This window comes from Paramisgurnus dabryanus, chromosome 8, assembly GCF_030506205.2.
Source record: "Paramisgurnus dabryanus chromosome 8, PD_genome_1.1, whole genome shotgun sequence".
In the NCBI taxonomy this organism is placed as follows: domain Eukaryota; kingdom Metazoa; phylum Chordata; class Actinopteri; order Cypriniformes; family Cobitidae; genus Paramisgurnus; species Paramisgurnus dabryanus.
Window position 1 is genome coordinate 574194 of NC_133344.1, and position 27378 is coordinate 601571.

The 27378-nt window shown below is 35.4% G+C and overlaps 1 protein-coding gene across 3 annotated transcripts in view; it reads right to left on the bottom strand.

Moving 5' to 3' along the window:
* LOC135770627 (NACHT, LRR and PYD domains-containing protein 3-like) overlaps positions 1–27378 on the bottom strand; it is a 287002-nt gene that overhangs the window by 16139 nt on the left and 243485 nt on the right. For all 3 annotated transcript variants that reach the window (XM_073815499.1, XM_073815501.1, XM_073815500.1), the window contains 2 exons: positions 14098–14271; positions 794–967 (listed from right to left, as the gene is read on the bottom strand). In XM_073815499.1, the coding sequence (XP_073671600.1) occupies positions 794–967; positions 14098–14271 (348 nt within the window). The remainder of the gene's footprint in view (positions 1–793; positions 968–14097; positions 14272–27378) is intronic.

Genomic DNA, 27378 nt, shown 5'->3' on the forward strand with positions numbered 1-27378 from the left:
TTTTATTCGGCAACCCTTAAACCTTTGGACATTTTGCCTGACGTGGCTAAAAAAAAAATTGCCTCCCAAGACAACTCATTATGGAGCTGCTGGATCTTCTCAGACCATATTCTCTATCTAACTAGGTTGCTTTTTATTGAAAACATTAATGGTAAGCAATACCGCATTAAACAGAAGTAACTGCAGCTGCTTGCCAATCAATTCTGATTGTTAAGTACCTTACCATTAGTATAAAAGTCTATATCATCATTTTTAAAAGTCGTTAAACCCATGTCAAGAAGTGGCACAACGGGATAAGGAGGGTGGAAGATTAGAGAGGGATACCCGCTTCATCTATATTACTGACAATTTGATAACTTAATTATTAGTCTATTTTACGGATAACTAAAACTATGTTAAAATAAATGTTACTGGAATAGTTTGAGTAATGTTCCATTTGTATATAACGTGTTGTCTTTCTTAACATTGTAATGCACCTTCGCGTGAAGTGGAAAACCAATCCCTGAGTGATCGATCGCAAATAATTCAGTACCTTCACTTGGGACAGTGACATTGTTACGCCGAACTTAGAGGCAGCGTGTTAAGAAGCTTCCTAAGAGACACTTCGGGGAACACACTTAGGAACACAAACAACTTTGGTAAGATATATCTTTTTGAGTCTTCTTAGCGCGCTAAGAGTGAACGTTATCGGGGAACCGGGCCCAGATACTTTAGAGTTTAGTGTGTTTATTTCATACAGTTTATGTTTAACTAAACCTCAGTACATGTGTGACTATCAGAGAGATGATCTTACCACAGTTTCTCCAGTTTACAGTCAGGATTCTTCAGTACATCAGAGATCAGCTTCACTCCTGAATCTCTTAGTTTATTAAAAGACAGATTCAGATCTCTCAGGTGTGATGGGTTTGATCTCAGAGCTGAAGTCAGAGCAACACAACCTTCATCTGTGATATTACAATTAAACAACCTGTAGAGAACAGAGACACACAGTTTGTTCACACACAGATCAAATCTACAGTGAGTTGAATTTGTTTCTCTTCTGTCATCATTTAGTGTTTATGGACATTTTCATTTTAGTTTTATTTATGTGTGTTTGTGTTTTACTGAAACACATCAGTGAGATTTACAAGGAAATGAACTTCATCAGTTTATGTTTATATTAACTGTGTGATTTATTTTTTATACAGTAATAAAATCAGATTCCTCTCATCAGACATCACTAAATGTTCTCTTATATTTTTATTTCTGAATGATTTTGTTTTTTACTTTTTTTCTCATCATAACTCAATTTTAATGTTTTATGTTTGTGACTTTCAGTAAGAGTGAAAGTGTTGTGATGAATGTTGAATAAAATCAGCTTCAGTTATCAAATACATTACTGAGATTAAATTAAAATTCACTATTCAACATTTAAAGTGGATCAAAACTTTTTATAAATGTTGTCTGTGAATTTTGAACAATACTTGTCTGAGGACATCTTAGGGTGTTTTCAGATCTGAGTCTATGTTTCAGAATCTGCTGCTTTTTCTCTTTGGTTCAGTTTGTTTAGTCATATGTGAACACGGCAGGGGTGGACTGCTTTAGTCTATGGTCATAGCAGACACAACTACCAGATGAAGATCAATAAAACACTCCCAGGAGGTTCACAACAAGATTACAATATGCCCGGGATATGTTGTGCTGTTGGCGGCAGGGGTGCCGCTAGCAATTCAGGGCCCTATGAAAGAATATGAGGTCGGGCCCCCACCATACCCATTTCTCACCAAACATACAATCCAACCTACTGTAGCTATTCAAAATCTTTGTCTGTAATTTAATAATACAGAACTATTTCCTTTGCTATTGTTTTGACCACAATTAACAGTATTTATAGATACTTACAATGTCTGCAGCTAAGATAATTTATTGCGCAATGTAAATGTAATTGAAAAATACCTTACAGTAATCTAATAATCAGAGAAAATGCAACATTATTAAACATAGATTAAAGATAAATGTGACCATGCCTGTGAAAACCCAGCTGAAGTATTTCTTTGTGATTTACTGTTTTCCACATAAAATCATCCTACATAATGTAAAGAACATTTTGTGAAAATATGAACTTGATATATTTAATGTTGACTGAGTAATGTCATGTCAGCGATTGAAATCATAGTGAAATTAATGCTTGAAATTAAACTGATGCTTTTATCTCACAATAAGATTTGAGACTTTAGTCTGATATTCAGAGACCGTCTCAGTGACATACTGTGTACTTGAGCTGTTACACACACCAATGAATGACATTATAACATTTAAAAATGGCGAACAACAACAATGCATCTTTTCTATACAGTTACCTTATGCATCAAATAAGACTGGGACAAAAATGCTTGACCAAAGCTTGTATTATAATTATTAGCATTATTTATAAGGTGAAGAACAGGTTTCACACACCAGCAGCTACACTAAAGCAAAAATAACAACAGATCATTAACGTGAACTCGAGAAAACAGCTTTACTCTTAACGTAAATGATTCTTCAGACTGTTTATTAATCAACAGGACTCTAAAATGAAATGAAGGACAACTGTAGATAAACGTCTCCATCTCTTTAACAAACTACAACAACTATAGCAGATTACGACAGATTGATTTCTTAAAGCTGTTGCAAGGTGAGAAGCTTTAATATACATTAATGGACTAGTTTAGCCTTCGTTTCATTTCTGTTTTATCACAATCAACTCGATTCTCAACTGCCTAAAAATCCTTCCTTGGCATATTGTGTTACAAAACATTGTAGTGTGTAACCGCTAGCATTTCTAGTTTATGTTAATTAGGTTATACGGGCTACGTTAATTAAAACAGCTTATAAGGGCTGACTTCGCGTTAGAATCATAACATAAAACAGGGAACGTAAATCACTTTGTGTTTTTTTAAACTGGGGTGAACAGAGCGTAGACTTTACAGTGGAAAGAAAACTGCATTGTATTGATCCAGCGTCACATTGTGTAAACTGCATTTATAGTAAGGAAGTGCACATATGCAGATATCATAGAAATTAGCATTAAATACACACACCATGCTCTCTTCTGAAGTTCACTCCGCACTGTGAGACCGTGGATTAAAGAAGGTGCTAAAACGCAGAGTAAAGACGGGGCGGAGCTAAGAGGGCTCAGCTTAAGGGGGTTGTGTGTGCGGCACAGTCCTTGGTTAGGGCCCCAAAAATTTCATGGGCCCTTAGAATCATATCAACCCCCCCAACCCCCCTTACGGCGCCTCTGTTTTTTTCTCTGGTGCCGAGCAGTCTGTTAGCAGCACTAAAGATGATGTAAATTTATGCTCTGTTGAGCAATCAATTACTGATGGAGACCCCACCGATCAAATAAACAGGAGTGCACCTGATGAGCCGAAGCATCCAGAAACAATCAACCAACAGCAAGACTTAAACTCCTATACCCAGACTGAGGTGGATGATAAAATAGACAATCGACGGTTTGCTGTTCCTGGTGATCTGGTCTTGTGGGGGTTCATCACAGAAAAAGTGAGGGAAGAGTTTACAACGTAGAGATGCAGTCTATCAGAATCAGGCTGCCAAATATCCAACATCTGTACGAGATTGTGGAATGGGGGAAGAACACGTTCTCTTACATATTAATTATTACAGTCTCATCTCCAAAACAACAAAAATGTTCCTAAGGAATGGCTACTGTACTCCCCGTCAACTGGATTGGTTTATTGCTATTCATGCAAACTTTTCTCCTCACAAAATCATACATTTATTACAGGCTTCTGTGACTGGAAACATCTTGAGAGGATATCTGACCATGAAAAGAGTGCTGATCACTGACGTAACATGCTTGCTTTAATAAACACAGCAAAACAAATATCGAGGCCAAGACCAGACCTCTCCCATGTTGATCAGTTGACATTTATCTTTAGATTTGTTAATGCTGAGGGAAGAGAAGTTAAAAAGATTTCTTTGATATGAGCCCATCCATAGCCACACAGGTGAAGCCTTGCTGAGTGTATACTAAAAATGGTGCAAGACTTGGGGTTGGACTTGTCAAATTGTCAACTACAATGCAATTAGAAAAACGCTTGCAAAAATTGCTGCAGATTGCAATGCAAAAGCAGACACAAGACGTGATGCTGCCGCACTCGCTGGTAAGATAAATAATCTGGAAACGACGCTAATGCCTACACTGTGGAACCGGGTGTTAAGCAGATTTAAGGCAACAAGCGTTCATCTGCAAAAAGGCGACATGGACTTATCCACTGCTGTTGAACTATTGCAGTCATTACACTTTTATGTTGACACTACGAGAGCAGTTTGCTGAGGTAGATGAATCTGCTCGTGCTCTCGGTGTTACTCAGACTTATCAATATGATGTTTGCTGCAAACGAAAGAGAAAGCGGTTTGCTGATGAGTCATCTGATGAAGATGAAGTATTATTTACTGATGTAAGTCAGAGATTTAAGGTCGAGGGATATTATGTAATTTTGTACAGACTAAAATCATGCCTGGCCAAACGTATTGATGCTTACAAAGAGGTCTATGATCTTTTTGGTGTTCTCTTTTGCAAGGACTGTACAGAAAGTGAATTGTGCATAAGGGCTGATAAACTGTCATCAACTTATCCAGTGGACCTAAATAAAACTTTGACTGATGAACTGATTCAGTTCAGACATTTTATCAAAGACAAGACCTCACCTGCAGAGCTGCTGTAAATTGTTGATCAGAATGGACTAAAGACAACATTTCCTAATGTTTCTGTTGCACTTATACTGTATGTCAGTATCTAACTGTGAAAAATTAACGTCTTTCTGCACTTTCCCTGCTTGTCATTGAATCTGAACTGGTTAGAGACATAGATTTTGAAGACATCATTTGCCAGTTTGTTTGGTCAAAATCCAGAAAAGTGCAATTGTAAATTGTTTGAGAATTTGTGCATAATATCACTGCAATTGTTTTGTTTGTGTTGTTCAGTACAAGCAATGCATCATTACACCACTGAGTAGTTGCACATTAACTACAGATGTTGTTATATGCCAGATTAAAGAGTTGTTTTTTGTGTTCAATTTTACAAAAGTGTCATGTTTATATTGATAGTTTCCTTGTGAAATGTAATAATTGCTCATTCTTACAAAATCTTATAAATTATTAAGTGGATTCTTGCATGATCATTTGTGAGGTGGGTCGGGGGCACCACAAGGTTATTATACAACACTGCTTATTTTAAGGACTACAAAACAATACTTTGTAATACATTTTGATATTGCTTCACCAGATCCTTGCATATGAGACAGCAGGTGCGCCAAGCAGGTTTCACAAGGACTTTTCATGTGTGTATCGTAATGAAAATAATGCATTATATCTGTAGTACGGCTGGTAAATAATCAACTTTAAGTTTATTTATGAAGAGACACTATAAAACAATTAAACCTCAGGTGGTGTTGCTAACCCAAATTTGACTCTTAGGTGAAACTGTTTACAGACATGCAACTCTCTGTTCTCCTAATCTCTTCATCACAAAGGCTGTTAGCGGCTCACATCACTGAGTATCTGCTGAAATATATGATGTAATGTATACATATTATGTGGTTCTAAGATGGTATTTTATATTAATGTTTAGTATTATTTTAAAGGTCATGGTGCGATGAGTAAAAAGGTCTCATTTCTATAAATCTAAGATATGATGGATTAAGGTTTTAGAACTTTGGATAGAAGATGCATTTCTTGTAGAGGTGGGGTTTTGCCTTGATACTCCTGGCTAGTTTGACCAGGTGTTCTTTAGTATCACTTGGTACAGGTCAAACCAGATTTGGGTAGTTTTCTCAAGCTGTGTATAAAAGGTGGCCTGGCAAAACATTCTAGGAGGCATCCTGTAACCAGGAGCTCCCACACTTTGTGTGTAGCCTATACAAACCTTATGGAGCCATTCTGTACCCAGAAGCTCCCACACTTTGTGTGTGTACTAAAACATCATGGAAGAAATCTTTAACAAGAATCTTCTTACACCATTTTAGGTGTATTATATTCATGATAGAAGTACTCTGTAGCCAGAGTGTCTATTACCAGGTATGACTTTGTAACTTTTGCAACTGTTGATCATTTTAATTGAAATTGAATCATATTCTGTATTATGTGATATTCTTTAAGCTGGAACCTGCCTGGTATAATAAATTGTTATTCATTTTAATTCTTCATAAATTGTATTGATTTATTTTAATTCTTTCAGAAATTATTATGACTAGTAGATTAGAAGGAGTCTGGTATTACCGCAAGATTATTCTGTCAGGATATGATCACACTGGTGTTTTGATGTTCGAATGGAGCATGGGGCACATTCATTAAAACTCTAAGATTTATGTCTATCACCTGCCTTAGCAAGTTGCATGAGCGCTAAACTAAATTAATTATTTTTATGATCGGAGCAAGCATGGAGCGGCCCGACATAAAAATATTAGTTTTCCCGGCAACCTCTGACTAAGATCAGATTGACAATCTTGTGTCCGTGAGATATACACAACGGCCGGCGTATACTCTGTGCGATACCGGGTCCCTAATGAACGAATAACTAAGACTATGGGAATTTATAAATAATCAAACATATAAATTATGATCAACAGATAATTGGAATAATGCACTAAATTCTTACTATATTAAATTGGAGTCAGATTATAATTTAACCACAGAGGTCAAAGAAACAAATTAAATAAATGGAATTATTCTTCTAGAAGCGCTAAAGGAAAACGAGAACACGAGACCCCTTCTCCCCACGCCATTGGACTCCGTCGTTGGACCAGTGGGTGGCGTCTTACATATCTGACCATTAAACTTCATGAATCTAGTAGAGATAATGATTTTATGTGTACTCAGAAGATGTGATTCACTGTTAACTGTGGGGTGCAGGGCTGTTATGGTACACTGTAAAAAATTTCCCTGTAAAATAACAGTAAAGAGCTGGCAGCAGAGACGCCAGCAGTATACTGTTATTTTTACGGTATTTATACGTAAAATGACTTTACGGTAGTAGTCTGTAAATTAGAAAAACTGTATTTTTCTGTATTTATATAATTAACAGTAAAGAGCTGGCAGCAGAGACGCCAGCAGTATACCGTTATTTTTACAGTATTCATACGTAAAATTACTTTACGGTAGTAGTCTGTAAACCAGAAATACAGAATACTTCTGTAGTCACACTCTTAAATGATTTCACAGTCTAATACAGTAAAAAAATAAATGCATATTTCTGTGATTTATTTGGAAACTAAAATAATATTGTTTAGGTTAAAGGAACAACCTAAACAATTTTATTGTAATTTCCAAATAATCACAGAAATATGCAGCATTGTTTACTGTATTAGAAATAACATCAATTTAGCAGTTTCTAAAAATTCTTCATTGATATTTAAAATATCTGTCTCCCAATGAACTTGCCAATGAATTCCCAGGGCTAAAGACAGTTGCTTAAGATATGCATTATTGTGAATATTATGCAAAATAAGCAACAAAAACTTCCAAATCAAACACCTTTATTTCAAAGAGCAATGTCTATGTCAACATGACTACAAAAAAAGTAAAGAAAATAAATCCAGTTGGACAATGCTGAAAAGAGCTTTCTAGAAGTAAACAGAAACAGTAGTGTCTTGCTTTAGACCAGGGGTGGGGAACCCTGGTCCTGGAGGGCCACTGTCCTGCAGAGTTTTGTTCCAACCCTAATTAAACACACCTGAAAAATCAAATTAGAATCTTCAGGATCACTTGGAAATTAAATTCCGGTGTGTTTAATTAGGGTTGGAACTAAACTCTGGTGGACAGTGGCCCTCCAGGACCCAGGGTTCCCCACTCCTGCTTTAGACTATGGCAATAAACTTAACATTCTTAAATTGCTCGTCAGAGACTGCCCCTAATCCTTACCAAATGTGAAGGGCATAACCTATAGTTTACTTTTTTATTTAAGACATAAGTTTGAAAACATACCTAAGGCCATTTTGAAACTATTATAGTACAGTAGAACATTTTGTCAGGATGTATCAATAACATGCATAAAAACATTTAGGATGAAACCGTAGGGTAGGCACCTGTGCCACTGCAAGCTAGACTTGCAGGTTACCTCTTAAAATTGTCCTGTGAGGTAGGTTTGTGTTTTTACATCTTAGTTCTTGTGGATGAAGAGACGATCATCACTTTGATAGCCGCTGTTCCTCTCTGCAGCATTATTCCAGTGCTGCCACTGTCAAAGAACAAAAAACAATTATACTCATAAATAAACTAAACAATCACGAATGTACAGTATAAACTCCAAGCTAATGCTTATGAAGTAAAAAATACCAGTACTATTGTGGCAAATTGTGGCAATGCCAGACTGTCAAAACAATAAGAAGAAGATTACCGTATATACTCACAGATCTATATGAAGTTCCATTAAAAAGTCAAGGAGATTCTTCAGTAGCATGGCCACATGTGTATTTGACTGCAGAAGACGACTTCTGGACCATCACACCTTTCTTCTTAGGCTTCGTTCATACTGCAGGGCTTAATGCTCAATTCCGATTTTTTGAAAAAATTAGATTTTTTTGCAAGGCCGTTCACATTTCCAATAAAATGCGACCTTTTGTGATCTCCTGTGTGAACGTGAAATGACCCAGAAGTGACCCGCATGCGCATAAGAGTACTCCACGGTCAAGGACATCACTTGTAAGCTAACGTTAAACATGGATGTCAACAACGGTGTAGTCAACAGTGGAGCTCTTTTTGCAATATTAAAGTTATTTTCCCAACGGAGCCAGCACAATTACAATCTTCTGTTTTTTTATGTAAAATGTAAGGTAACATTTGTTTAATTATTCCTCGTATCATTTTAAAGCCACGATCTACAGAACATCACACAAAAAACATTTTGATAACTACACCTAAAAAAAATAAAGGAGATCCTGCCTTGGAAACTCCGGCTACAATTCAGTGTTTTTATATAATTTGGAGATTTAGCGCGTCAAAGCAGTCATGACAAAAAAAACGACAATGAGAAATGAAAAATAATTTGTGTTTGTTACTGTAAATGATAAAAACTAAGCTTTATATACATACAATTCATTAAACGTTAATTTATAACAAGAAAAACACTGAAATTAATGATTTTATAGACACTACGCGTTATTATTTAGCATAGAAATACCTGCTTGCTTTGACTTTGATCATCTCTGTATTCACTTTAGATACAGAAAGACCTGATGAAATTATTTATTTCAGGAATCTCTTTGCTATCATTTGAAAGTGAACACACGAAGACAGTCGTGTCAGGCATAAATATAGGTTTGGTGCAGATATTTTCCGTTTCAGCACCGAAATTTAAATAAACGGCTTACCTGTTTTGTAGTTTAACTTTTGACAAAATAACCAGTTTGTTTTAAATACATTTTAAAAACTTATACCCGTCGAAAAACATCCGTTTTTTAATGTTTAGTTTGATGAACTCCTAAATATGAGACGCAGAGCACCTAGCCCGTTCGGCTAAATTGCATGCGCAAGCATGGCCAGCACGCAATAGCGCAACATCGATACAGTACAACGAAACGCAATCCAAAATTTACAGACTTAAATTAGATCAGAATTTACGTTTACTATAAATACAATTTTTTTATAAAATAAGGTTAGAAGTAACAAAGTGCAGAACAAATGTGCAAAATGCCTCAAGTGCACGGAAACAAAACACAAGCCAAATAGATAAATCAAATAACCCAGAGTGATTTATAAATAAAATAAAGAAATTATTAAAAGAACGAAAGTATAGCCAGAATTGCCAGCTTTGTCTTTTAAATGTAGAAACAAAGAGGCAATGGTTTATAAACATAGAAACCTCTTATGGACGTGTCGACCGGTCACAGGGGTTGTTGGATTTATAAACGCATTTTAAAAATATTTATTGAAAGCTGCTACTTCACATATTATTCGCAGCATTATAATAATATGCTATATTAATATATTTGGAGAACGCTGTTATATGTGAAATCATATAACGTGTGCACCCATACGGCCAAAATTTAATGATGTGGAGCAGTGTCGCCCATGGTTGTTGTTTAGCTTATCGTTCTTGCCTACTTCAATGCAGAATTATGACGTTTGTAGCGTATCAGTGACGTACGGGTCGGATCCATGTGGCCTGGCCGTTCAGACGAAGGTCGCATTTCAAAAGATCGGATACGTATCGGATTCAGGACCACATACCCAAGTGGCCTGGGTCACATTTGAAAAGATCGGATCTGTGTCGTTCAGACTGTCATGAAAAGATCAGATACAGGTCGCATAGGGGCAAAAAAATCGGAATTGGGTCGTTTCAGACTGCAGTATGAACGTAGCCTTAGAGACAACCTTGCTTGATGATTTTGGCATTTGTCCCTCTCTCTGGATTTATATCAATGAAGCGCCTGAAATCAAAAGCAATTAATTGTTTTTTGTCTTCTTCATTGCACAAATTGAGTGGATTTAATGACATCAAATGGAGTTATAAAAAAGTCTATACCCTGTGTGTGTGTGTGTGTGTGTGTGTGTGTGTGTGTGTGTGTGTGTGTGTGTGTGTGTGTGTGTGTAGGTGTGTAGGTGTTGAGGCTTGAAATGTAAAGGGATAATTCCATTTTATCCATAACATACAAACACATTAATTCTGAAAATGTAGTAGGTTGCAAACATAGCAGCAAGTCCAATTGCAAATGTTGGTGTGATGCCCTTAAAACTTAACAACATGGAAATACTTGTTACTTTGTTTAAACATTTGTAAACTCAAGATGAATGGCCGATAAGATATACAATGCTTCTATCAATGAATCTAAATTAAATGTATATTACCAGGTATCAGGCGAGGACTTGCAGGAAGACTGAGAGTTGTCTCAACATCAACTGCAGTGGCAGACACCTGAAGGGAACAAATACATTATCCTTACCATAATAAGATTTTTAAGAAGAAAATTTATAAAAAGGACAATAACTAGTAAACACTCGGTGGAATGTAACCAAGAGGTGAACGAGGTAGGCTTCTGAAGTACCTACAATCAAACTTCTAAATATATTTGACATCCAAAATTTAAAGGGTAACAATTTACATGCAGCATCCTTAAAACACAAAATAATTTACACCTCTCTTTTTACATATGTAGTAGTACTCCCACAAATTAGTACACACGTTGCATTCACAAAGAGTCCAGAAAGACAATATTTTACACCAATTTGGCGTTTAAAAAGAAAAATGCAAAGTTCAACTTTAACCGAGCTACAATTAGCTTTATTTTCTTGTTAACTGTTTGTAAAACACTTTTCATTAAAGTCAACACAAACAAAATAAAACTCAACAAAACCATCTCGGTTAGTCGATGTTCATATAATCCTATGGTTTGGTTGAAATAAATTCTTTAATAAGTGTTGTTTCTCAAATTCAGAAGTAAAAGTAATATTGTTATGGCTATTCAAATCTAAGCCTCACTGTTAGATGACACGTTTAAATCCCTAGCAAGAGAAGCTTCTATCAGTTGATATCAAGCATTCTTGGCAATATGAATAAGATTTGAATTACCGTTTCATTTGTAGATGCAAGACCCGATCAATTTGATGAAGAACACTTGACGTTGTGCAGCACGTCATCTAAATTGTACGTCCTCTTCTGGAAAATCTCCTATCCAAATAATGGTTCCTGAAATTCCATCCAGGAGTTAATGGCAAATTATATCTGTATTTTTTAAAGAAAATTGACCAAAAGTAATAGGCTAGCTTTAATTTATAAGACTAACATTTCTTGGCTTCTGACCGTGCTCCAAATTCCCCAGTCAAAACGCATTTTCGAGAAAATACTGTATTGTCCTGTAATTTAAAACATCAACTTACTGTTGAGGGCCTCTGTCTTGTTGCTCCAATTTAATCAGCCCACAATGCATTGCTAACTACAGCACTAAACTGTTTAACATGAAAACAGTATTTTACTGTTGAAAATTGGCTGTTAATTTACAGCAATTGCTTACAGTGTAACAGGATACAGCGTGCTATGAGAGGGATTGTTTATTCACGTTAGTAAATTAAAGCCAAAAAAATTCACCAAGTTGTCAACTCTATTTATAATGACAGATATTATATTTTATTTATTTTATGAGACATTTTTTAATTTCTGGAAATATTTAATACAGAATATGACAAATAATGCAGAATCCCAAAAATTCAACATTTTGTTGATTTTGCGCTCTTCTGCAATTGCGAACAACTGTATGGACTGACTGGCAGCCGACATCTAACTACAGAATGTAAAATCAGTATTTTGTCTCTGGTAAGCCCTCAATTAAACTAATAAATGTGATCATTTAGTGCATTAGATATGTGTTCACTGCCAAGACGGAAACAAATATGGTGGCAGTCATGGCAGAAGTGACGTCTTTGGTACCCATGAATTGCTTAATTAACCATGAACATACCTGATAGCTTTTTGTAGATGACCAAAGTGCACCCGTTCCTATTAATAACAGATTTTAATTGCTCTTCTCCACATAGATTCATGGTAAGAATGTTGTCCCACCCAAGTTTTGATTCCTACTTAAACAAATGAAGTAATATAACCACACTTACAAAAAAAGCTACACAATAATCCCGTAAAGCTGCTCTCTGTCCATCCTGACTAGACCCCAAAGCCGCCGCCAGGTGCCGCCATTTCCACCATTTAGAAGTTCAGCTGCCTCCAGCCAATAATTTCCTAAGCCAAATTGAGCCACCAGCTGATAAAGTTTGAGCCGGCTAGAATTATTTGCATCAAATAATAATTCTATCACATAGAGACATACACACACAAAATATATAAACCAATACACGAGATCTATTTTCCGACTGGTTTCATAACAGCACAGTCTTGTGCTCGCTCGTTGCTACGATACACAGAGGCCGTTTCTCAATCCAAAGGTTGCAGCCTGCGGAGGTCGCATATGCAGGCTGCATACGTCATCAAGCCTGGTTTATTTAAGTTAACTGAGCATTACATTCGCAAGCCATACGCATATTACAACAATTTACGATTAACTAAGAATAAACTTTATAATTGTTAATATTTTGAAATAAGACAGTCTTGATGACGTATGCAGCGTAAAAATGTGACCTCCGGAGGCTGCAGTCTTCAGATTGAGAAACGGCCAGAGACTCACAGGGATGACGACCAATTAAAATTGCTACAGAAGAAGCAATGCATTTTTTTCTCACACTGATCTAAATGGCGGAAAGAAGCAAGCAAGGTAATTTTGATCTCACTTCTCACATACTTTCATAATTCCTACTTACTTTTTTTTTTTACTCAGACCTACCCAGACTTTTGTTAAATCTTCAGGGCACGGTTGCACAAACCTGAATCAAAGATTGATGTTATGAACCAAATATTCTGGAACGGAGAGATTTATAGCACTGAACGTAATATAACTGCAGTAACAAACCATCGTTTCCACATTGCTAATTCACGACGCATGATTCAGTGTACATTAAAGTGAAATGTGCAAAACTTTGTCCAAAATAATACTGATAACAGTGTGTGTTTATATTACAGTTTTTCTCAGTCTCATTTTCTCATTACCTGGAAATATTGAGATCTAGTTAATCAGTATAACATATACATCTGTAGACATGAAGTGGCAGCTTCAGTCATTTCTATGAAAAGTTTGGCGGCTGCAGCAGTCATTTAGGTTTTGGCTGAGTCAGCTAGCCAGCCAATAACTTCATCAGCCAGCCATTATTCTCAAAACAAATGGCTTCGGGCTCTAATCCTGACAGACAATTTAAGCATAATCACAGAAAATAAACAGATGCACTCTGAGCAAATAAAGGAAAGTTTACAAACACATGATTTCTATTAACAAAGTCTGCTTCATTTGGAAATATTGCCTTGTGTATGTGAACTGAACCAACATTGTAGCCATTTAACCCCCGGTTTCAAAACAAAGCAATTGATCTACAGGTCTGAAAACACCCTAAGATTAACTTTTATGATCCACTTTCAATGTTGACTAGTGTCTATAAATCCATTACAGATGTTATGATCTCTATATAGTCTCACTATAATCTATATGTGATTTCTGTCTGAGCATCAGATCACAATCTTACCACAGTATCTTCAGTTTACAGTCAGGATTCTTCAGTACATCAGAGATCAGCTTCACTCCTGAATCTGTGAGATTATTATTAAACAGATTCAGTTCTCTCAGGTGTGATGGGTTTGATCTCAGAGCTGAAGTCAGAGCAACACAACCTTCATCTGTGATATTACACTCACTCAACCTGTAGAGAACAGAGACTTTATGTGAATTATACAAAACTACAAACACAAATCTCTAACCTCCATCTCTTCATGTAATGTTCCTCTTTCAATCCCTCAGTAACTGGGACACTGTGTGTTTAAATGTCAAATAAATCCATCACACAGCTGACTATTAGTGTTAGATGTCCTAAACCACATGAACATTTCTTCATTAATCTGTATTGAGTTCATGACTCACACTGAATACATGATCTTATTTCCTCAAGTGTTTGTGTTCATAATGGACAAGATGTTGTGTGACTCTCAGCTAACAGAGAAAAGTTCTAAGATCCTTCCCTGAAAGTTCCCAAAAACGTTCTGCCAACATAAAAAGTGTTCAGTTTTCTTGATGTTCTAAGAATGTTTCTGGGTTGTCTGAACGTTAGATGAATGTTAGATTCTAACCATTTTCAAACGTTATGTCAATGTCATGTTTTAATGTTCACACAATGTTTAAAACAACAAATGTTTTTTAGACTTATTTGCTTGTTATGTAAATGATAGAGTAGGACTGGACAATAATTCAATATCAATATATCTCGTAGTATAATATTTTTCGATAACAGTGATGTGGTTTCTAAACACATTTCCAATATTTCGATACATTACGGAGGCCTGTGGCCGTTCACATGTAAAAACGCATGTTAAACACAGGTCAAGGGGCTACTTCACTCTTAAACGTGTGGTGTCTTGTAGTTAAAGGACAAGATCCGTATTTTACACTTAAAGGCCTGTTTTCAGATTGTTTATGATGAAATAGAACGGTTTTGACTGAAATTTGGACATATGATGCTGGCCTGAAAACTTTCGGGTGTTTATTGTATTACCCCCCACCTCTATAATGGCTGTATAAGTGCACTGGAACAATCCTTCCTAAAATGCATTAAACTTTTGTTTACAAAGACGTGAAACTCACAGCTGTTTTAGCATTCATTGTAAACTTGTGGACCTATTTTTCCAGATGCCTCACACCCGTATATTCTTCCGCTGAGAGCTTGAATAATAGACACTCCAGCCCAGTGGGTGGCGATAATCCACCTTTGCCAATTGCAAGAATAGAAACAAAGTTCCCGGCGCGGAGTAATACCGTACCTCACAGCACATCTAATACAAGTCAATGGAGTTGGACAATAGCCGTTTCTCAATATGCGTTCTTGTCTGTACTTGCGTTCTTGTGGACTTGTGAAACGTCATCAGTCGCGGCCCAAGTACTGTTCCAATTCAAAGTTCGCATCAAGCCCAAGTTCACATAAAATCCCCGGATGTGTTCTTGATCCACCCATTTTATCGAGGATGCATCAGAGGAGACTTGTGTGGACTTATGACAGCGAAGTTTCCCAGAATGCATTTCGCGTCAGAAGTTCGTTCTTCCGAGTCTGAACTTGCAAGTCCGAACTAGGAAGGACACAAGTCTGAACTTGGCATACTTGGTATTGAGAAACGGCTAATAACTACGATAAAACCTGTTGGAAAGCATCTTTTGCAGCGATTTTTGTGTGAGCATATCAGTGAACACCCCTGACCACTCGCTGAGTTTCACGTCTTTGTAAACGAAAGTTTAATGCATTTTAGGAAGGATTGTTCCTGTGCACCTTTACACACATTGTTGCCTTTAAGCAACCAGGAGCCGCAATCTCCGGGACGACGTGCAAATGGAATGCGGATTTAAATTCGCTCATCTGTACCTTGCGTCAAATCATATCATTGTCACCACCATGCGATCAATTAATCTATTCGGGACTTTGTAGTGTTTGCTCAGAGAAGAGCTGTTAGTCACTCAGAAGTACGAGAAGGAGCTGTGGGGTTAGTTCGCATCAAGTCACAGCTTCCAATGACGACATCATATAGAGAGAGAGAACAGGAGATGTAATAAACACAAACTAAATTACTGGTGAGAAAAAATAGGCTTAAGCCATAAGGTGCCAAGGTTAGAAAAGAATAAAGATGAGGAGAAAAGATACAAGTATGTATGCTGCTGTGTCACCTGGTTATGAGTTATATGTATAATATAATTAAATGTCTAGTATCAAATCACTGATTCTTGAAACTTTGGCAAAAACATGTCCCACTTAGAAAAGTGTTAATTCTGTTGGAATTTAATATTATTTTCATGAAGAAAAAGAATTAATGTTATAATCAGGGAGTCCTTTGCACATATGTAAGATTCTTTTATAGGTTTATTTTTTATTAATTTAATGATTATATGCTGGCCCATTGCCTACAAAATCAGCTGTCCTCGGTTAAGAGATAATCATTTCAACTTGATTAAAAAAGACAAAAGTAATAATTGAATTGAATAATATATTTACCACATGAAAGAGTACATTGTAATATGTATTAAAACTACAAACAGTGAGTTTGAACAATATTTACTATTATTTTGTGATTGCTTAAAATGTGTCCCACATATTCGTCACCACCGTCAGATATTTATAAAAAGCAATAAAATCAGACAACTACAGGGTCAACTGCATTCCTGAGGACCCCATTTTCAAACCTTCAGCTCTACTGCATGCTTCAAGATCACTCAAGCTCCTGTATGTTTGATATTTTCTCTTAAACTTCTTCATATTTTTGGACACTGCTACTGTGACAACCATAACATGTCAACAACGTCATCTTTGTATAAAAAATATTAGATTAGATCATGAAATAAATGTATAATTTTTCACTATCTAGCTTGCTAAGCAATTACAAGTAGATCAGTAATTTTTATTTTTCTTACAGTATGTAACATTAAATACTACAATTATTTTAGGGTCACGTTGACTTATATTTTCTCCACATATTACTATAATAGCAAATTGAACAAAACTATAGACTAACACAAATGGAACTATGAAAGTCAATACTATGACTGAATAAATCCATAATATATCAAAAAAGAAACACAACCCGGTGGCCCAATTTTTTTTCAGAGATTTGTTTTTGGTTCAGACATCCATTGCAGGCATTCTTGGCCGTTTTTCCTGAGGCTTTTTTAATATGCATACCGTCATTGTATTTATACCGTACCGCCCGAAATCAAGAAGTATATCGTGATATATATATATATATATATATATATATATATATATATATATATATATATATATATATATATTTGGCCATATCGTCCAGCCATATGATAGAGAAACATTGCTTTTTATTATTTTAAAATGTATAGGGGTGGTTTCCCAGACAAGGATTAGACTAGTCCTAGACTAAAGTAAATGTAATAGCTGTCCAAACTGAAAACAACTTGCACTGACATATTTTAAAATACATCAATGCCATTTGTTTTGCCTTAAAATGCACACAAGTAATGTTTTTAGTAAGGTGTGTTTGTTAAAAAAAAATTATTTCATAATTAAACTAAGGCCTAGTCCTGGCTTAAGCTAATCCCTATCTGGGAAACCACCCCATAAAACATTATTTCTGAATGTTCTGTAAAAATATTGCTGTAGAAAACACAATTCACTTATTAGGTTTAGATGTTGATGATTTGTTTCATTTAAAGTCACCATGGTGTTGATCATTGTTTGTTTTAGTTGGACTCTTGACCCTTGACTTTTTGTTTACGAGTTCTTCCCTGGTTGTGTTAACTTTGTGTATATAAAACACATTTGTTATGGTAATGTAAAGTTAGTGTAATTCTGTAGCAGTTGGTAGATAAGTTGTTGTTTTAAACATTATGACAATTTCATTTTTTAAATTTCACACAATGTTTGAAAATGGTAGAATCAAACATTCATCTAACGTTCAGACAACACAGAAACGTTCTTAGAACATCAAGAAAACTGGACACTTTTTATATTGGCAGAATGTTGGGAAGTTTTTTGAGATTGACTGCTGATTTATGTACAACATTAAGAAAATGACTTTTGTTGGAAAAGATTCTCCCAAAGTAAGAGTTCAAAATAAAATCATAAAATAATTAAATTAATTGTATTAAAGCAACACAATTGCACTGTTGCGCTTTTAAACCTCATGTGGAAGCCGTAAGCCAATCTAACATGGAAAACTACATAGTGTTGCTTTAATATGTAAACAGTCAGATTGTTGTTAGTTTTACTTACTTGAGTTTTTTGGTTTCTTTAATCACAAGCTGCAGTTTCACAAGAACTTTATCTGCTTTCATTTCAGCTCCAATAAATTTATTTAGATCAAGTTCATCCAAATGCTGCTCAGACGTCAACAACACAAAAACTAAAGCTGCCCACTGTGAAGAGGAGAGATTGGTCCTTCCTACTGATGAAGATTTCACATAATGTTGAATCTCCTGCAGCAGTGAATCATCACCCAGTTCATTCAGACAGTGAATCAGATTGATGGATTTCTCTGTAGACAGATTCTCATTTGCCTTCTGTTTAATGTACTCAACAGTTTTCTCTTTCTTGTAGGAGCATCTTCTCATCTGTGTCAGTAGATCCTGTAAGAGAATCTGATTGGACTCCAGTGAAAGACCCAGAAGAAAACGCAGGAAAAGATCCAGATGTCCATTCTTACTCTTTAAAGATTCATCTACAGCTCGATGATGTAACTTATATAGTGAAGGCTGTTTTAAAGTTATAGAAAACCGACCTGGTTTGAACACATATCTGTTGTTGTTTGTGCAGGAAAGGTGAGCATAAAGACCTGCTAGATGTTCCTGGATGGTGAGATGAACAAAGCAGTAAACTTTCCCCTGATACAAACCAAACTCCTCTCTGAAGATCTGAGTACACAATCCTGAGTACACTGATGCTTCTGCTACATCAATGCCACACTCTCTCAGGTCTTCATCATAGAAGATCAGATTGCCTTTCACAAGCTGCTCAAAAGCCAGTTTCCCCAGTTTGAAGATCATGTCTTCATCTTTCTTCTCATAGTCCTTCTGATGTTTGATGTTTGTCTGAATGATCAGGAAGTGTGTGTACATTTGAGTGAGAGTCTTGGGGATCTCTCTTCTCTCTGCTTCACTCAACATTCTCTCTAGAACAGTGACTGAAATCCAGCAGAAGACTGGGATGTGACACATGATGTAGAGACTCCTGGATGACTTCAGGTGTGAGATGATTCTCCTGGCCATCCACTGATCATTGATTCTCTTCCTGAAGTATTCCTCCTTCTGTGGATCAGTGAATCCTCGTACCTCTGTGACTCGATCAACACACTCAGAGGGGATGAGATCAGCTGCTGCTGGTCTGGAGGTGATCCAGATGAGAGCAGAGGGAAACAGATTCCCCTTGATGAGGTTTGTCAGCATCACGTCCACTGAGGTTGATTTACTTACATCACACAACCTCACACTGCTTTTAAAATCCAGAGACAGACGACACTCATCCAAACCATCAAAGATGAACAACACTTTATATTCATCACTGGAGATTTCCATTTCTTTTGTTTGTGGGAAGAAAAGATGAAGAAGATCTAAAAGACTGAGTGTTTTGTTCTTCATCAAATTGATCTCTCTGAAAGGAAGTGGAAATATGAGGTGGACGTCCTGATTCTCTTTCTCTTCAGCCCAGTCCAGAATGAACTTCTGTACAGAGACTGTTTTTCCAATGCCAGCGACTCCCTTTGTCAGCACACTTCTGATGTGTTTGTCTTGTTCAGGTAAAGGTTTAAAGATGTCATTACATTTGATTGGTGTCTCCTCTGTTGTTGTTCTTCTGGATTGTGTCTCAATCTGTCTCACCTCATGTTCATTACTGATCTCTCCACTTTCACTCTCTGTGATGTAGAGCTCTGTGTAGATCTCATTCAGTAGTGTTGGGTTTCTCTTATTTGATGTTACCTCATACAAACACTCAAACTTCTTCCTCAGATTTGATCTGAATGTGTTCAGGACTTCAGCAAGATTAGACTCATGACTGTAAATTAAAAGTAATATATTAGATAAGAACAGGTTTGAGTTAAAAAGTACAGAGCAAAATGGTGTTTTTGCATCACAAAACAAGGGACATATAAATATGGATGGAAAATGTATCATGTGGTCAACCTTTTTTAGTCTCTAAAAATAAATTAAAATCCTATTATTTACCTGAAATGAGGACTCATGTTTTTATTGAAGTCTTGTAGTTTATTCTCAGATTGCTCAATCTTCCTCCCCTTACAGTCGGGTTCTGTTATGATTCGTCTGGATGGCAAGAATGAAAATGAAGAATCACTTAAAGGGTGGTTACCATTATAACTATAACTATAAAAAATATAGTTTTAAAAATCCTTTGATTTTAAAGAGAATAGTGAAGTTCACACCACAACTATAGCAATAAAGATACAAGTAAACGTATCGTTGTGATCACTTGCGGAGCGATTTTTTTCTAACCGATGACATAAACCAATGACAGCCAATCAAATCTACTTTAATCTAAAGTGAACGCACATTTAAAATGACACTGTGGGTGTTGAGGATATCTGCTGGTTATAGCAGCATATTTACACATTTCAATGTAAACAATTACAGCAAGTGGAGAGATTTTAATACAAAAACTGTAAATTTTATGTGTCTCTGTGCATGAATATGTCTGATAATGAAGAATAATTTCTCATCTCTTTGACAAAATACAGGATTGTAAAAAAATGTTAAACTACAATCATAGTTTTCAAAGATATTTTATACCTGTGTGCAGGCTGTGTCTCTTCAGTCTTAAAGTATATTGGTGGATTCATAGACGCATCACTCTTCATAGACAAACAGCTGAACTCTGAATCTGATCTCTTCTGATGATCTGAACTATAACACACAACAGATTTAATACTTAAAATAACATAAAAAATTTTTTTAGATTCTCATTATAAAAACGAGCATTTATAGTAAATAATACCTATACAAATAATATTTTCATATAAGTTAAAGGTTATTTAATTAATTTGTATTATTTTAATATTTTAAAGTGTTTCTATAAAGTACCTGCATCCTGGAGAAAAATCTTCATGTGTTGATGTTTGTGTTTGATCCATGATGGAGCTGCAGAGGTGAATCTGATCAATCTGATCTCCACAACTGATACTGAATGAAAATAACATTCAGACACAAAATAAACTTAAAATCAAAGTTAATAAACAGACATTATAATTCAGATTTCAAATATTTAACAAAACTATGAATGATGAAGTAAAAAGTGTCTGATCTCACTTGAACAACAATATAAAACACTGAGCTCATAGCAAGAAACATGAAAGATGTCATTAAACATCTGAGTTATTCATCAAATATTCATCTTTAAACTCTTCCTGAAATACAAGTAAAACATATTGTTTAATAATGAATGTCATCTTGATTTCTTTTTGTTCAAAAACACAGCATTTTTTTGTTTGTTATTTTGACCATTTTTGAAACGTAGCCTGAATGATATTTTACTTAAACACAAACCTATAAACAGTAAATTCAGAAAAATGAAAATAATGTTGGAGTCTCTTAATGTTTGCCACGACTGTAAATATTGATAGATCAACTTGATGACAGTAATTTTAAGATAAGAAATGATTGAATTTAAAAGAGTGAATCTGTCCTTTAAAGAAACTATGAATGAGGAAGTGAAAAGCGTCTCATCTCACCTGAACACACCTGAACACTCGCTGTCATCACAATCTGACTGGATTCACTTTCTCAAAATACTACAACTTTAACATCAACTACACACAAAAATACCTGTAAATCTGTTTATACATGTTATATTAATCACTTTGATCATCGATATGTTAAGAAATCAACTCTACCTGTTCAAAATGGCGGAAGATAAACACGAAACAATTTACTTTCACTTTCATCTGTGACGTCACTATTGTATGAGGAAGTGTTTGAGGTGTTTCTCCCTCTGCTGACAGTAAACAAACATTAAACATCTGATTACAAATAATTTAACACATTTAATTTATAAACGAGACTTAATCATTAATGTGAGTCAATATGTTTACATTTACTGCATGAAACAAAGAGCACATCAGCATTAACAATAATTAAACTCAAATCAAAATTACTCCTCTTTTGTTTAACTAATGTAAGCCTAATAAAGTCATATGAGTTTAATATAATGTAGACTAAGTGATATTTTATTATTTGTGTGAACTATATTTACATTCATGTATTTAGTGTTAACTTTATCAAGTGTTTGATTTAATAAACACAGCAAGGTCTAAAAAACACACACTTTTAGTTTAAAAGATTAAATATAATTGTGCTAACATAAATATTTCATTGAATAAAAAGACAAAATATCAGGATAATTATCAGATATTAAACATTAAAATATCTAAAGAGAAAACTCCGCCTCCACTGCCACCTACAGGACATTTGTGTTATTACAGTTATTCTGCAGTGTGTCATAGACAATAGAAACATTATTCACAGTTTCTTTATTTTCTCCACTGAAATCTAAAGTGTGTGTTGAATGTGCAGATGAATGAAATGTATAAGATAACTGATGGTGCTGTTCTCAGATCAGATGCAGGGACACTGAGAAACATCAGCACCAGCACATCCGGCCTGTATCAGTGCACTGCGTCAAACATCATAGGAAAGAGCACCTGTGTCCTTAACCTGCAGGTTGTAGCACGTAAGTGTGTAAGGAGAGACATTACAGACACAAAGACTGTCACATGATCAGATATGAGGTCTGATCACAGCTCTGTCTCGTATCACAGCTCAGACACAGAGTGTGGGTCTGATCACCGGCCGGCACCATCGACACGAGCGTTCTGGCTGTGATCATCTGATGTCTGCTGGTCACACATGTGGATTATACAGGACCCTTGAGAAAGATTTTGGTAGATTCTCATTCCAAATGGTTGGAAATTTATCCTGTAACAACTTCACAAACTACCGTCATGAAAATGAGACTGTGTTTTAGCACACATGGATTGACTAAAATGATAGAGACCCCGTTTCAAATCTCAACCTTTCCTTGATGAGACCACCCATGACACAATCTTCAGGAGTCTAACTGAGAGAATTCTGGATGATTGTTCACAGACTGTTCAGGTATTTGATTGTTTTAATATTAATTTAATGAAATAAAGTGCTGTGTAAATCAGTTAGGCCTATTTAATTAAAGTCAGTATTTACTATAGTATCCTCTAGCATTAACTATAGTTAACTCATCAACTGTAGTAAATAGTATAGTAAACGTTTGTATTTACTCTAGTAAAGCCATAGTAAAATGTAGTATGCTGTAGAAAATGTTAGTGTGAGAGTGCAGAAATACACAATTAGTTTACTGTTAACAGAGTAACTTACACAGACAACACAGTATACTGTTTCACATCAACCAGTTTCTCTTTTTGACTGGCGTACTTTATTTAAACAGAAACATCTGGGGCACGTTCAATCCAACACCGGTGCGCAACGTTTTGCTACGATTTCCGGGTTGAACGACATGTTTCCTGGAAACGGTGTGCAACGGAATGCAACAGGTTTTAGAAGCGTTTTCTCTTGTTTGGTGGGTGTGTCAGAAATGTCGGTCCAATCAGCGGCAAGATGTATAAAACCACGCGATAGTAAAGAGACAGCTCTCTCAATGGGTTCAAGTTGGAATGTTGTCTTTCATTCTGGACGGCAAGGTCAGTGACTGAAACATTGAGGGTATTTTACAGTAATAAACACACATTTATAACGATTTCATCAGGCTTTAGAGACATTTAAAAAAGAACACAAAAAATGGCCTCTTAGCTACCGTAGTTGCAACTCTTGCGTCATCACAACAGGGTGTTCAATGCATCACCGTTTCAGTTTAATAAACGTTGTGCAACGTTTTGTCGGGGCTGAACGCAGCCCTGCATTCATTCAGTCACTGATTAGGTCACATGACATCCACTCTGCAATGTGATTGGCTGGCTCAGAAAAATAAAAGTTAAACAAATCAAACATAAATGAGAGCACAATACTTATAAATCTTAACACTCACATTTCTATTTGATCATTTCAACAGAAGAAAATTCATACAGCAAACATAAATGAGTTAAATGTCATGATGTTTGTTGCTGGTTTTGTTAGTATATCTTCAATCATATCATCAGTTGGACATCAGTATCTCAGACTAATTCTGTCCTCCTTTATCACAGACCTCACAAAATGACATTTAATGTCCACATGTTTACACCTCACAGGATTTTTTGCTGACGCTATGACACCCTGATTGTCTTCATAAACTCTGGATTGATATTTCAGTCCATCAATGTTTTCTAACACTCGTGTACAGTCACAGTTAATGTCATAAACTCAGCTTCACATGTGGACAGTGTAACAGTAGGCTGTCTTTTAGTCTTCATGAGATTAATGGATCATTTTTGTTCATGTTAATGCAGTAACCTGTAGTACTTCTTCTATAAATTATATCAGCTGTCCATACAGTGATTTTTTCAGTTTATACATCAGTTTTGTATTACTTTGAGATTTTACCTCGTAATCCTCTGGTTGTTTCATATAAATGTCATTCTATTGGCTCATGTAAATATGCTGTCTTTACAACCATTTAATGAACAATTATATTTTCCTGTACTGTTTTCTGTTTCAGTATCTCGTCATACTGGCAGTTGGAGAAAAAGTCTCGTCATGGTTCACACCTCTCTCTTGACTTTAACCTTTGACATCATATTGTGCTTTGTATTTGTCTGTTCATCACTGTTTTCATCTTGATCGGTTTTCATGCTGAGAGCTTCAAGTGTGCATTTAAAGGTCAGTGAGTCCTCTGAAAACAATCTTCATTGACATGATTCACTTTGATTCTGATAATAAAACGATCACATAGAGACTCATCCAAACTTAAACCAAAGTCACATTTCTACACTCATTGTTTGAGTTCAACAACATACTGAGACACATTTTCATTCAACACAGCGCTGAAATTGGAAACGTTCAGTTATTATCAACGGCTTTGGTTTAAAATGGACCTCAAGAATAATCACAATTTCTTTATATGTTTTATCCTTTGGCTTTCCAGACTGAATTAAACTCTGTAGTAATCCATATGTGGACGCTCCCACAGCAAAGTCACTATTTGCTTCGTATCATCCACATCATTTAAATCATGAACAACTCCTGTTGTTTAATATACGCAGACCTGAGGGCTATTTTATAAAACTAGATTACAGAATAAGCCAGGCTTATTTTGTTAAGTCTGGCTTATTACCGGTGGATTTCGTTTCATAAAACAAACTTGAACTAGTTCAACCCCGGTTACTATGGAAACTTATGCTTGGAAACTAGCCTGGTCCGGAGCAGGCTAACTGTCAGGCTAAGCCTCACTTGTTGCTTAACTAGACTTCCACTAACACTGAACTGTAAATGCAATGATATTACAGCTGACTTTTTGACATTTTATTTGACTTTATTAACCACTATTAATCCAACAATTAGAGAAAATCAATTTATAAATTAAATTTGATACATTTTGTTACAATAATAATTCATAAAATATACACATGTGTTTCATAATATGGTATATTATAGGCCTATCAAATGTTGAATATAAATGATAATCTTAACTACCCCAATATAAGGATAATAGTTTATTAACAAATGTATGTATCTAAATTCATATAATTGCAATGTATTGATGAAATATATATATGTTTTTATTATTCAGATTGTCTGTCACACAAAGAGGAAATTTAATTTAAATATACAAAACACAAAAGTCAAGTACAGTCATTTATTTTTTTATGCTTGGTGTGCATAAAAATGCACATTATTTTAAAGATCTACAGTATTTGTATCTTTCTCTAGTTGTTACATTTTTCTTGAAATTTAAAAAAATGATGGTGTCTGCATGGCTGAAGGAACACAATATAATTATGTGATGGTATGCTCTTGGCATTTTGTTGTAATGAGTTAAAATTCTTTTTTATCACAGATAAGATTGTTAGTGTCCTGCATACAATAATTGTTCAGCTCACAAGGCTTGTACTGTAGACTTACAGTATAATGTGCTTATACCTCAGGCTTCTCTTCAACTGATCCTCACCCTGTAACCATTCATAAAACTCTGTTTATCTATCAACACCTAACACTACACTGTTAAAAAATTATGTAGAACTTACAGTATTACTGTCAGCTGTTTGCCAGTAACTTACTGTAGATTTATATGTATGTTATTTACTGGCAACAGTTTGTTCAAAGTTAAATGAACATTAAACATTAATAAGTCTTTTTATTTACAGAATAAAACCATCAAATAACAGCCTCATGCAAAGCATTCTGGGAACCAAAATATTAAGGAAACAACAGAAAAAGGTTGATGAGGATTTCTGGTTGCCAACATGCTTTGCATGAGGCTGTTATTTTATAGTTTTATTCTGTGAAATCATAGACTTGTTAATGTTTAATGTTGATTTAACTTTGAACAAACTGTTGCCAGTAAATAATAAACTTTAAATCTACATGAGTTACTGGCAAACAGCTGCATAACTACAGCTAATTTTTTTAACAGTGTGATAATAAACCAGTGGTTTAAAATCTCTCATACTCCCAGGGTTTAACATGATGACTTGTGGCTCTATAACGCACACATCATTTGCCATCAAAAATGTTTTGAGTAACATGTCAAGTAATAATGACTGGTCAAGAATATGTGTAACATACATGATTTTACACAATCATTTCTTGTACTACTGTAAATTCAGAAATGCATATGCTGTTCACCCACCATGCTCTCAGTGACCCCATTTTTTTCTTTGAAGAACAACAGTTCATCTGCAGGAGTAAAGCTGTGCTGCTGATAGATGTCAGTGCTCTCCTCACTGCCAGTCTACATCTAACATTATGAGATTAGACACTTCTATGATTGTGCTTAAATCAACTACACTTCTTATGAACAATATATGTATGTTTTATTTTCACCTCTTACTTTATTGTCCACTCAAGTTGCTGCTTTTGAAATGTACCCCCCCCCCAAAAATTTTTTTAAGTTACATTTAAAGTTACTGTAAATGCATTAAAATCATTCATCTGCTAAATATGTATTATATAGGTTACTTAGTAAACTACAAATTGTCTTTTAAAAGTTAAGATTTGTGTTATTTTAAAAAAGTACAGTATATAAAAATTAGCAAAGCAAAACCACATGAGCATTGACAGGGATCAAACCCGGATCTCCACATGCACTGTGTGGGATTTTTATGTTGTTTTA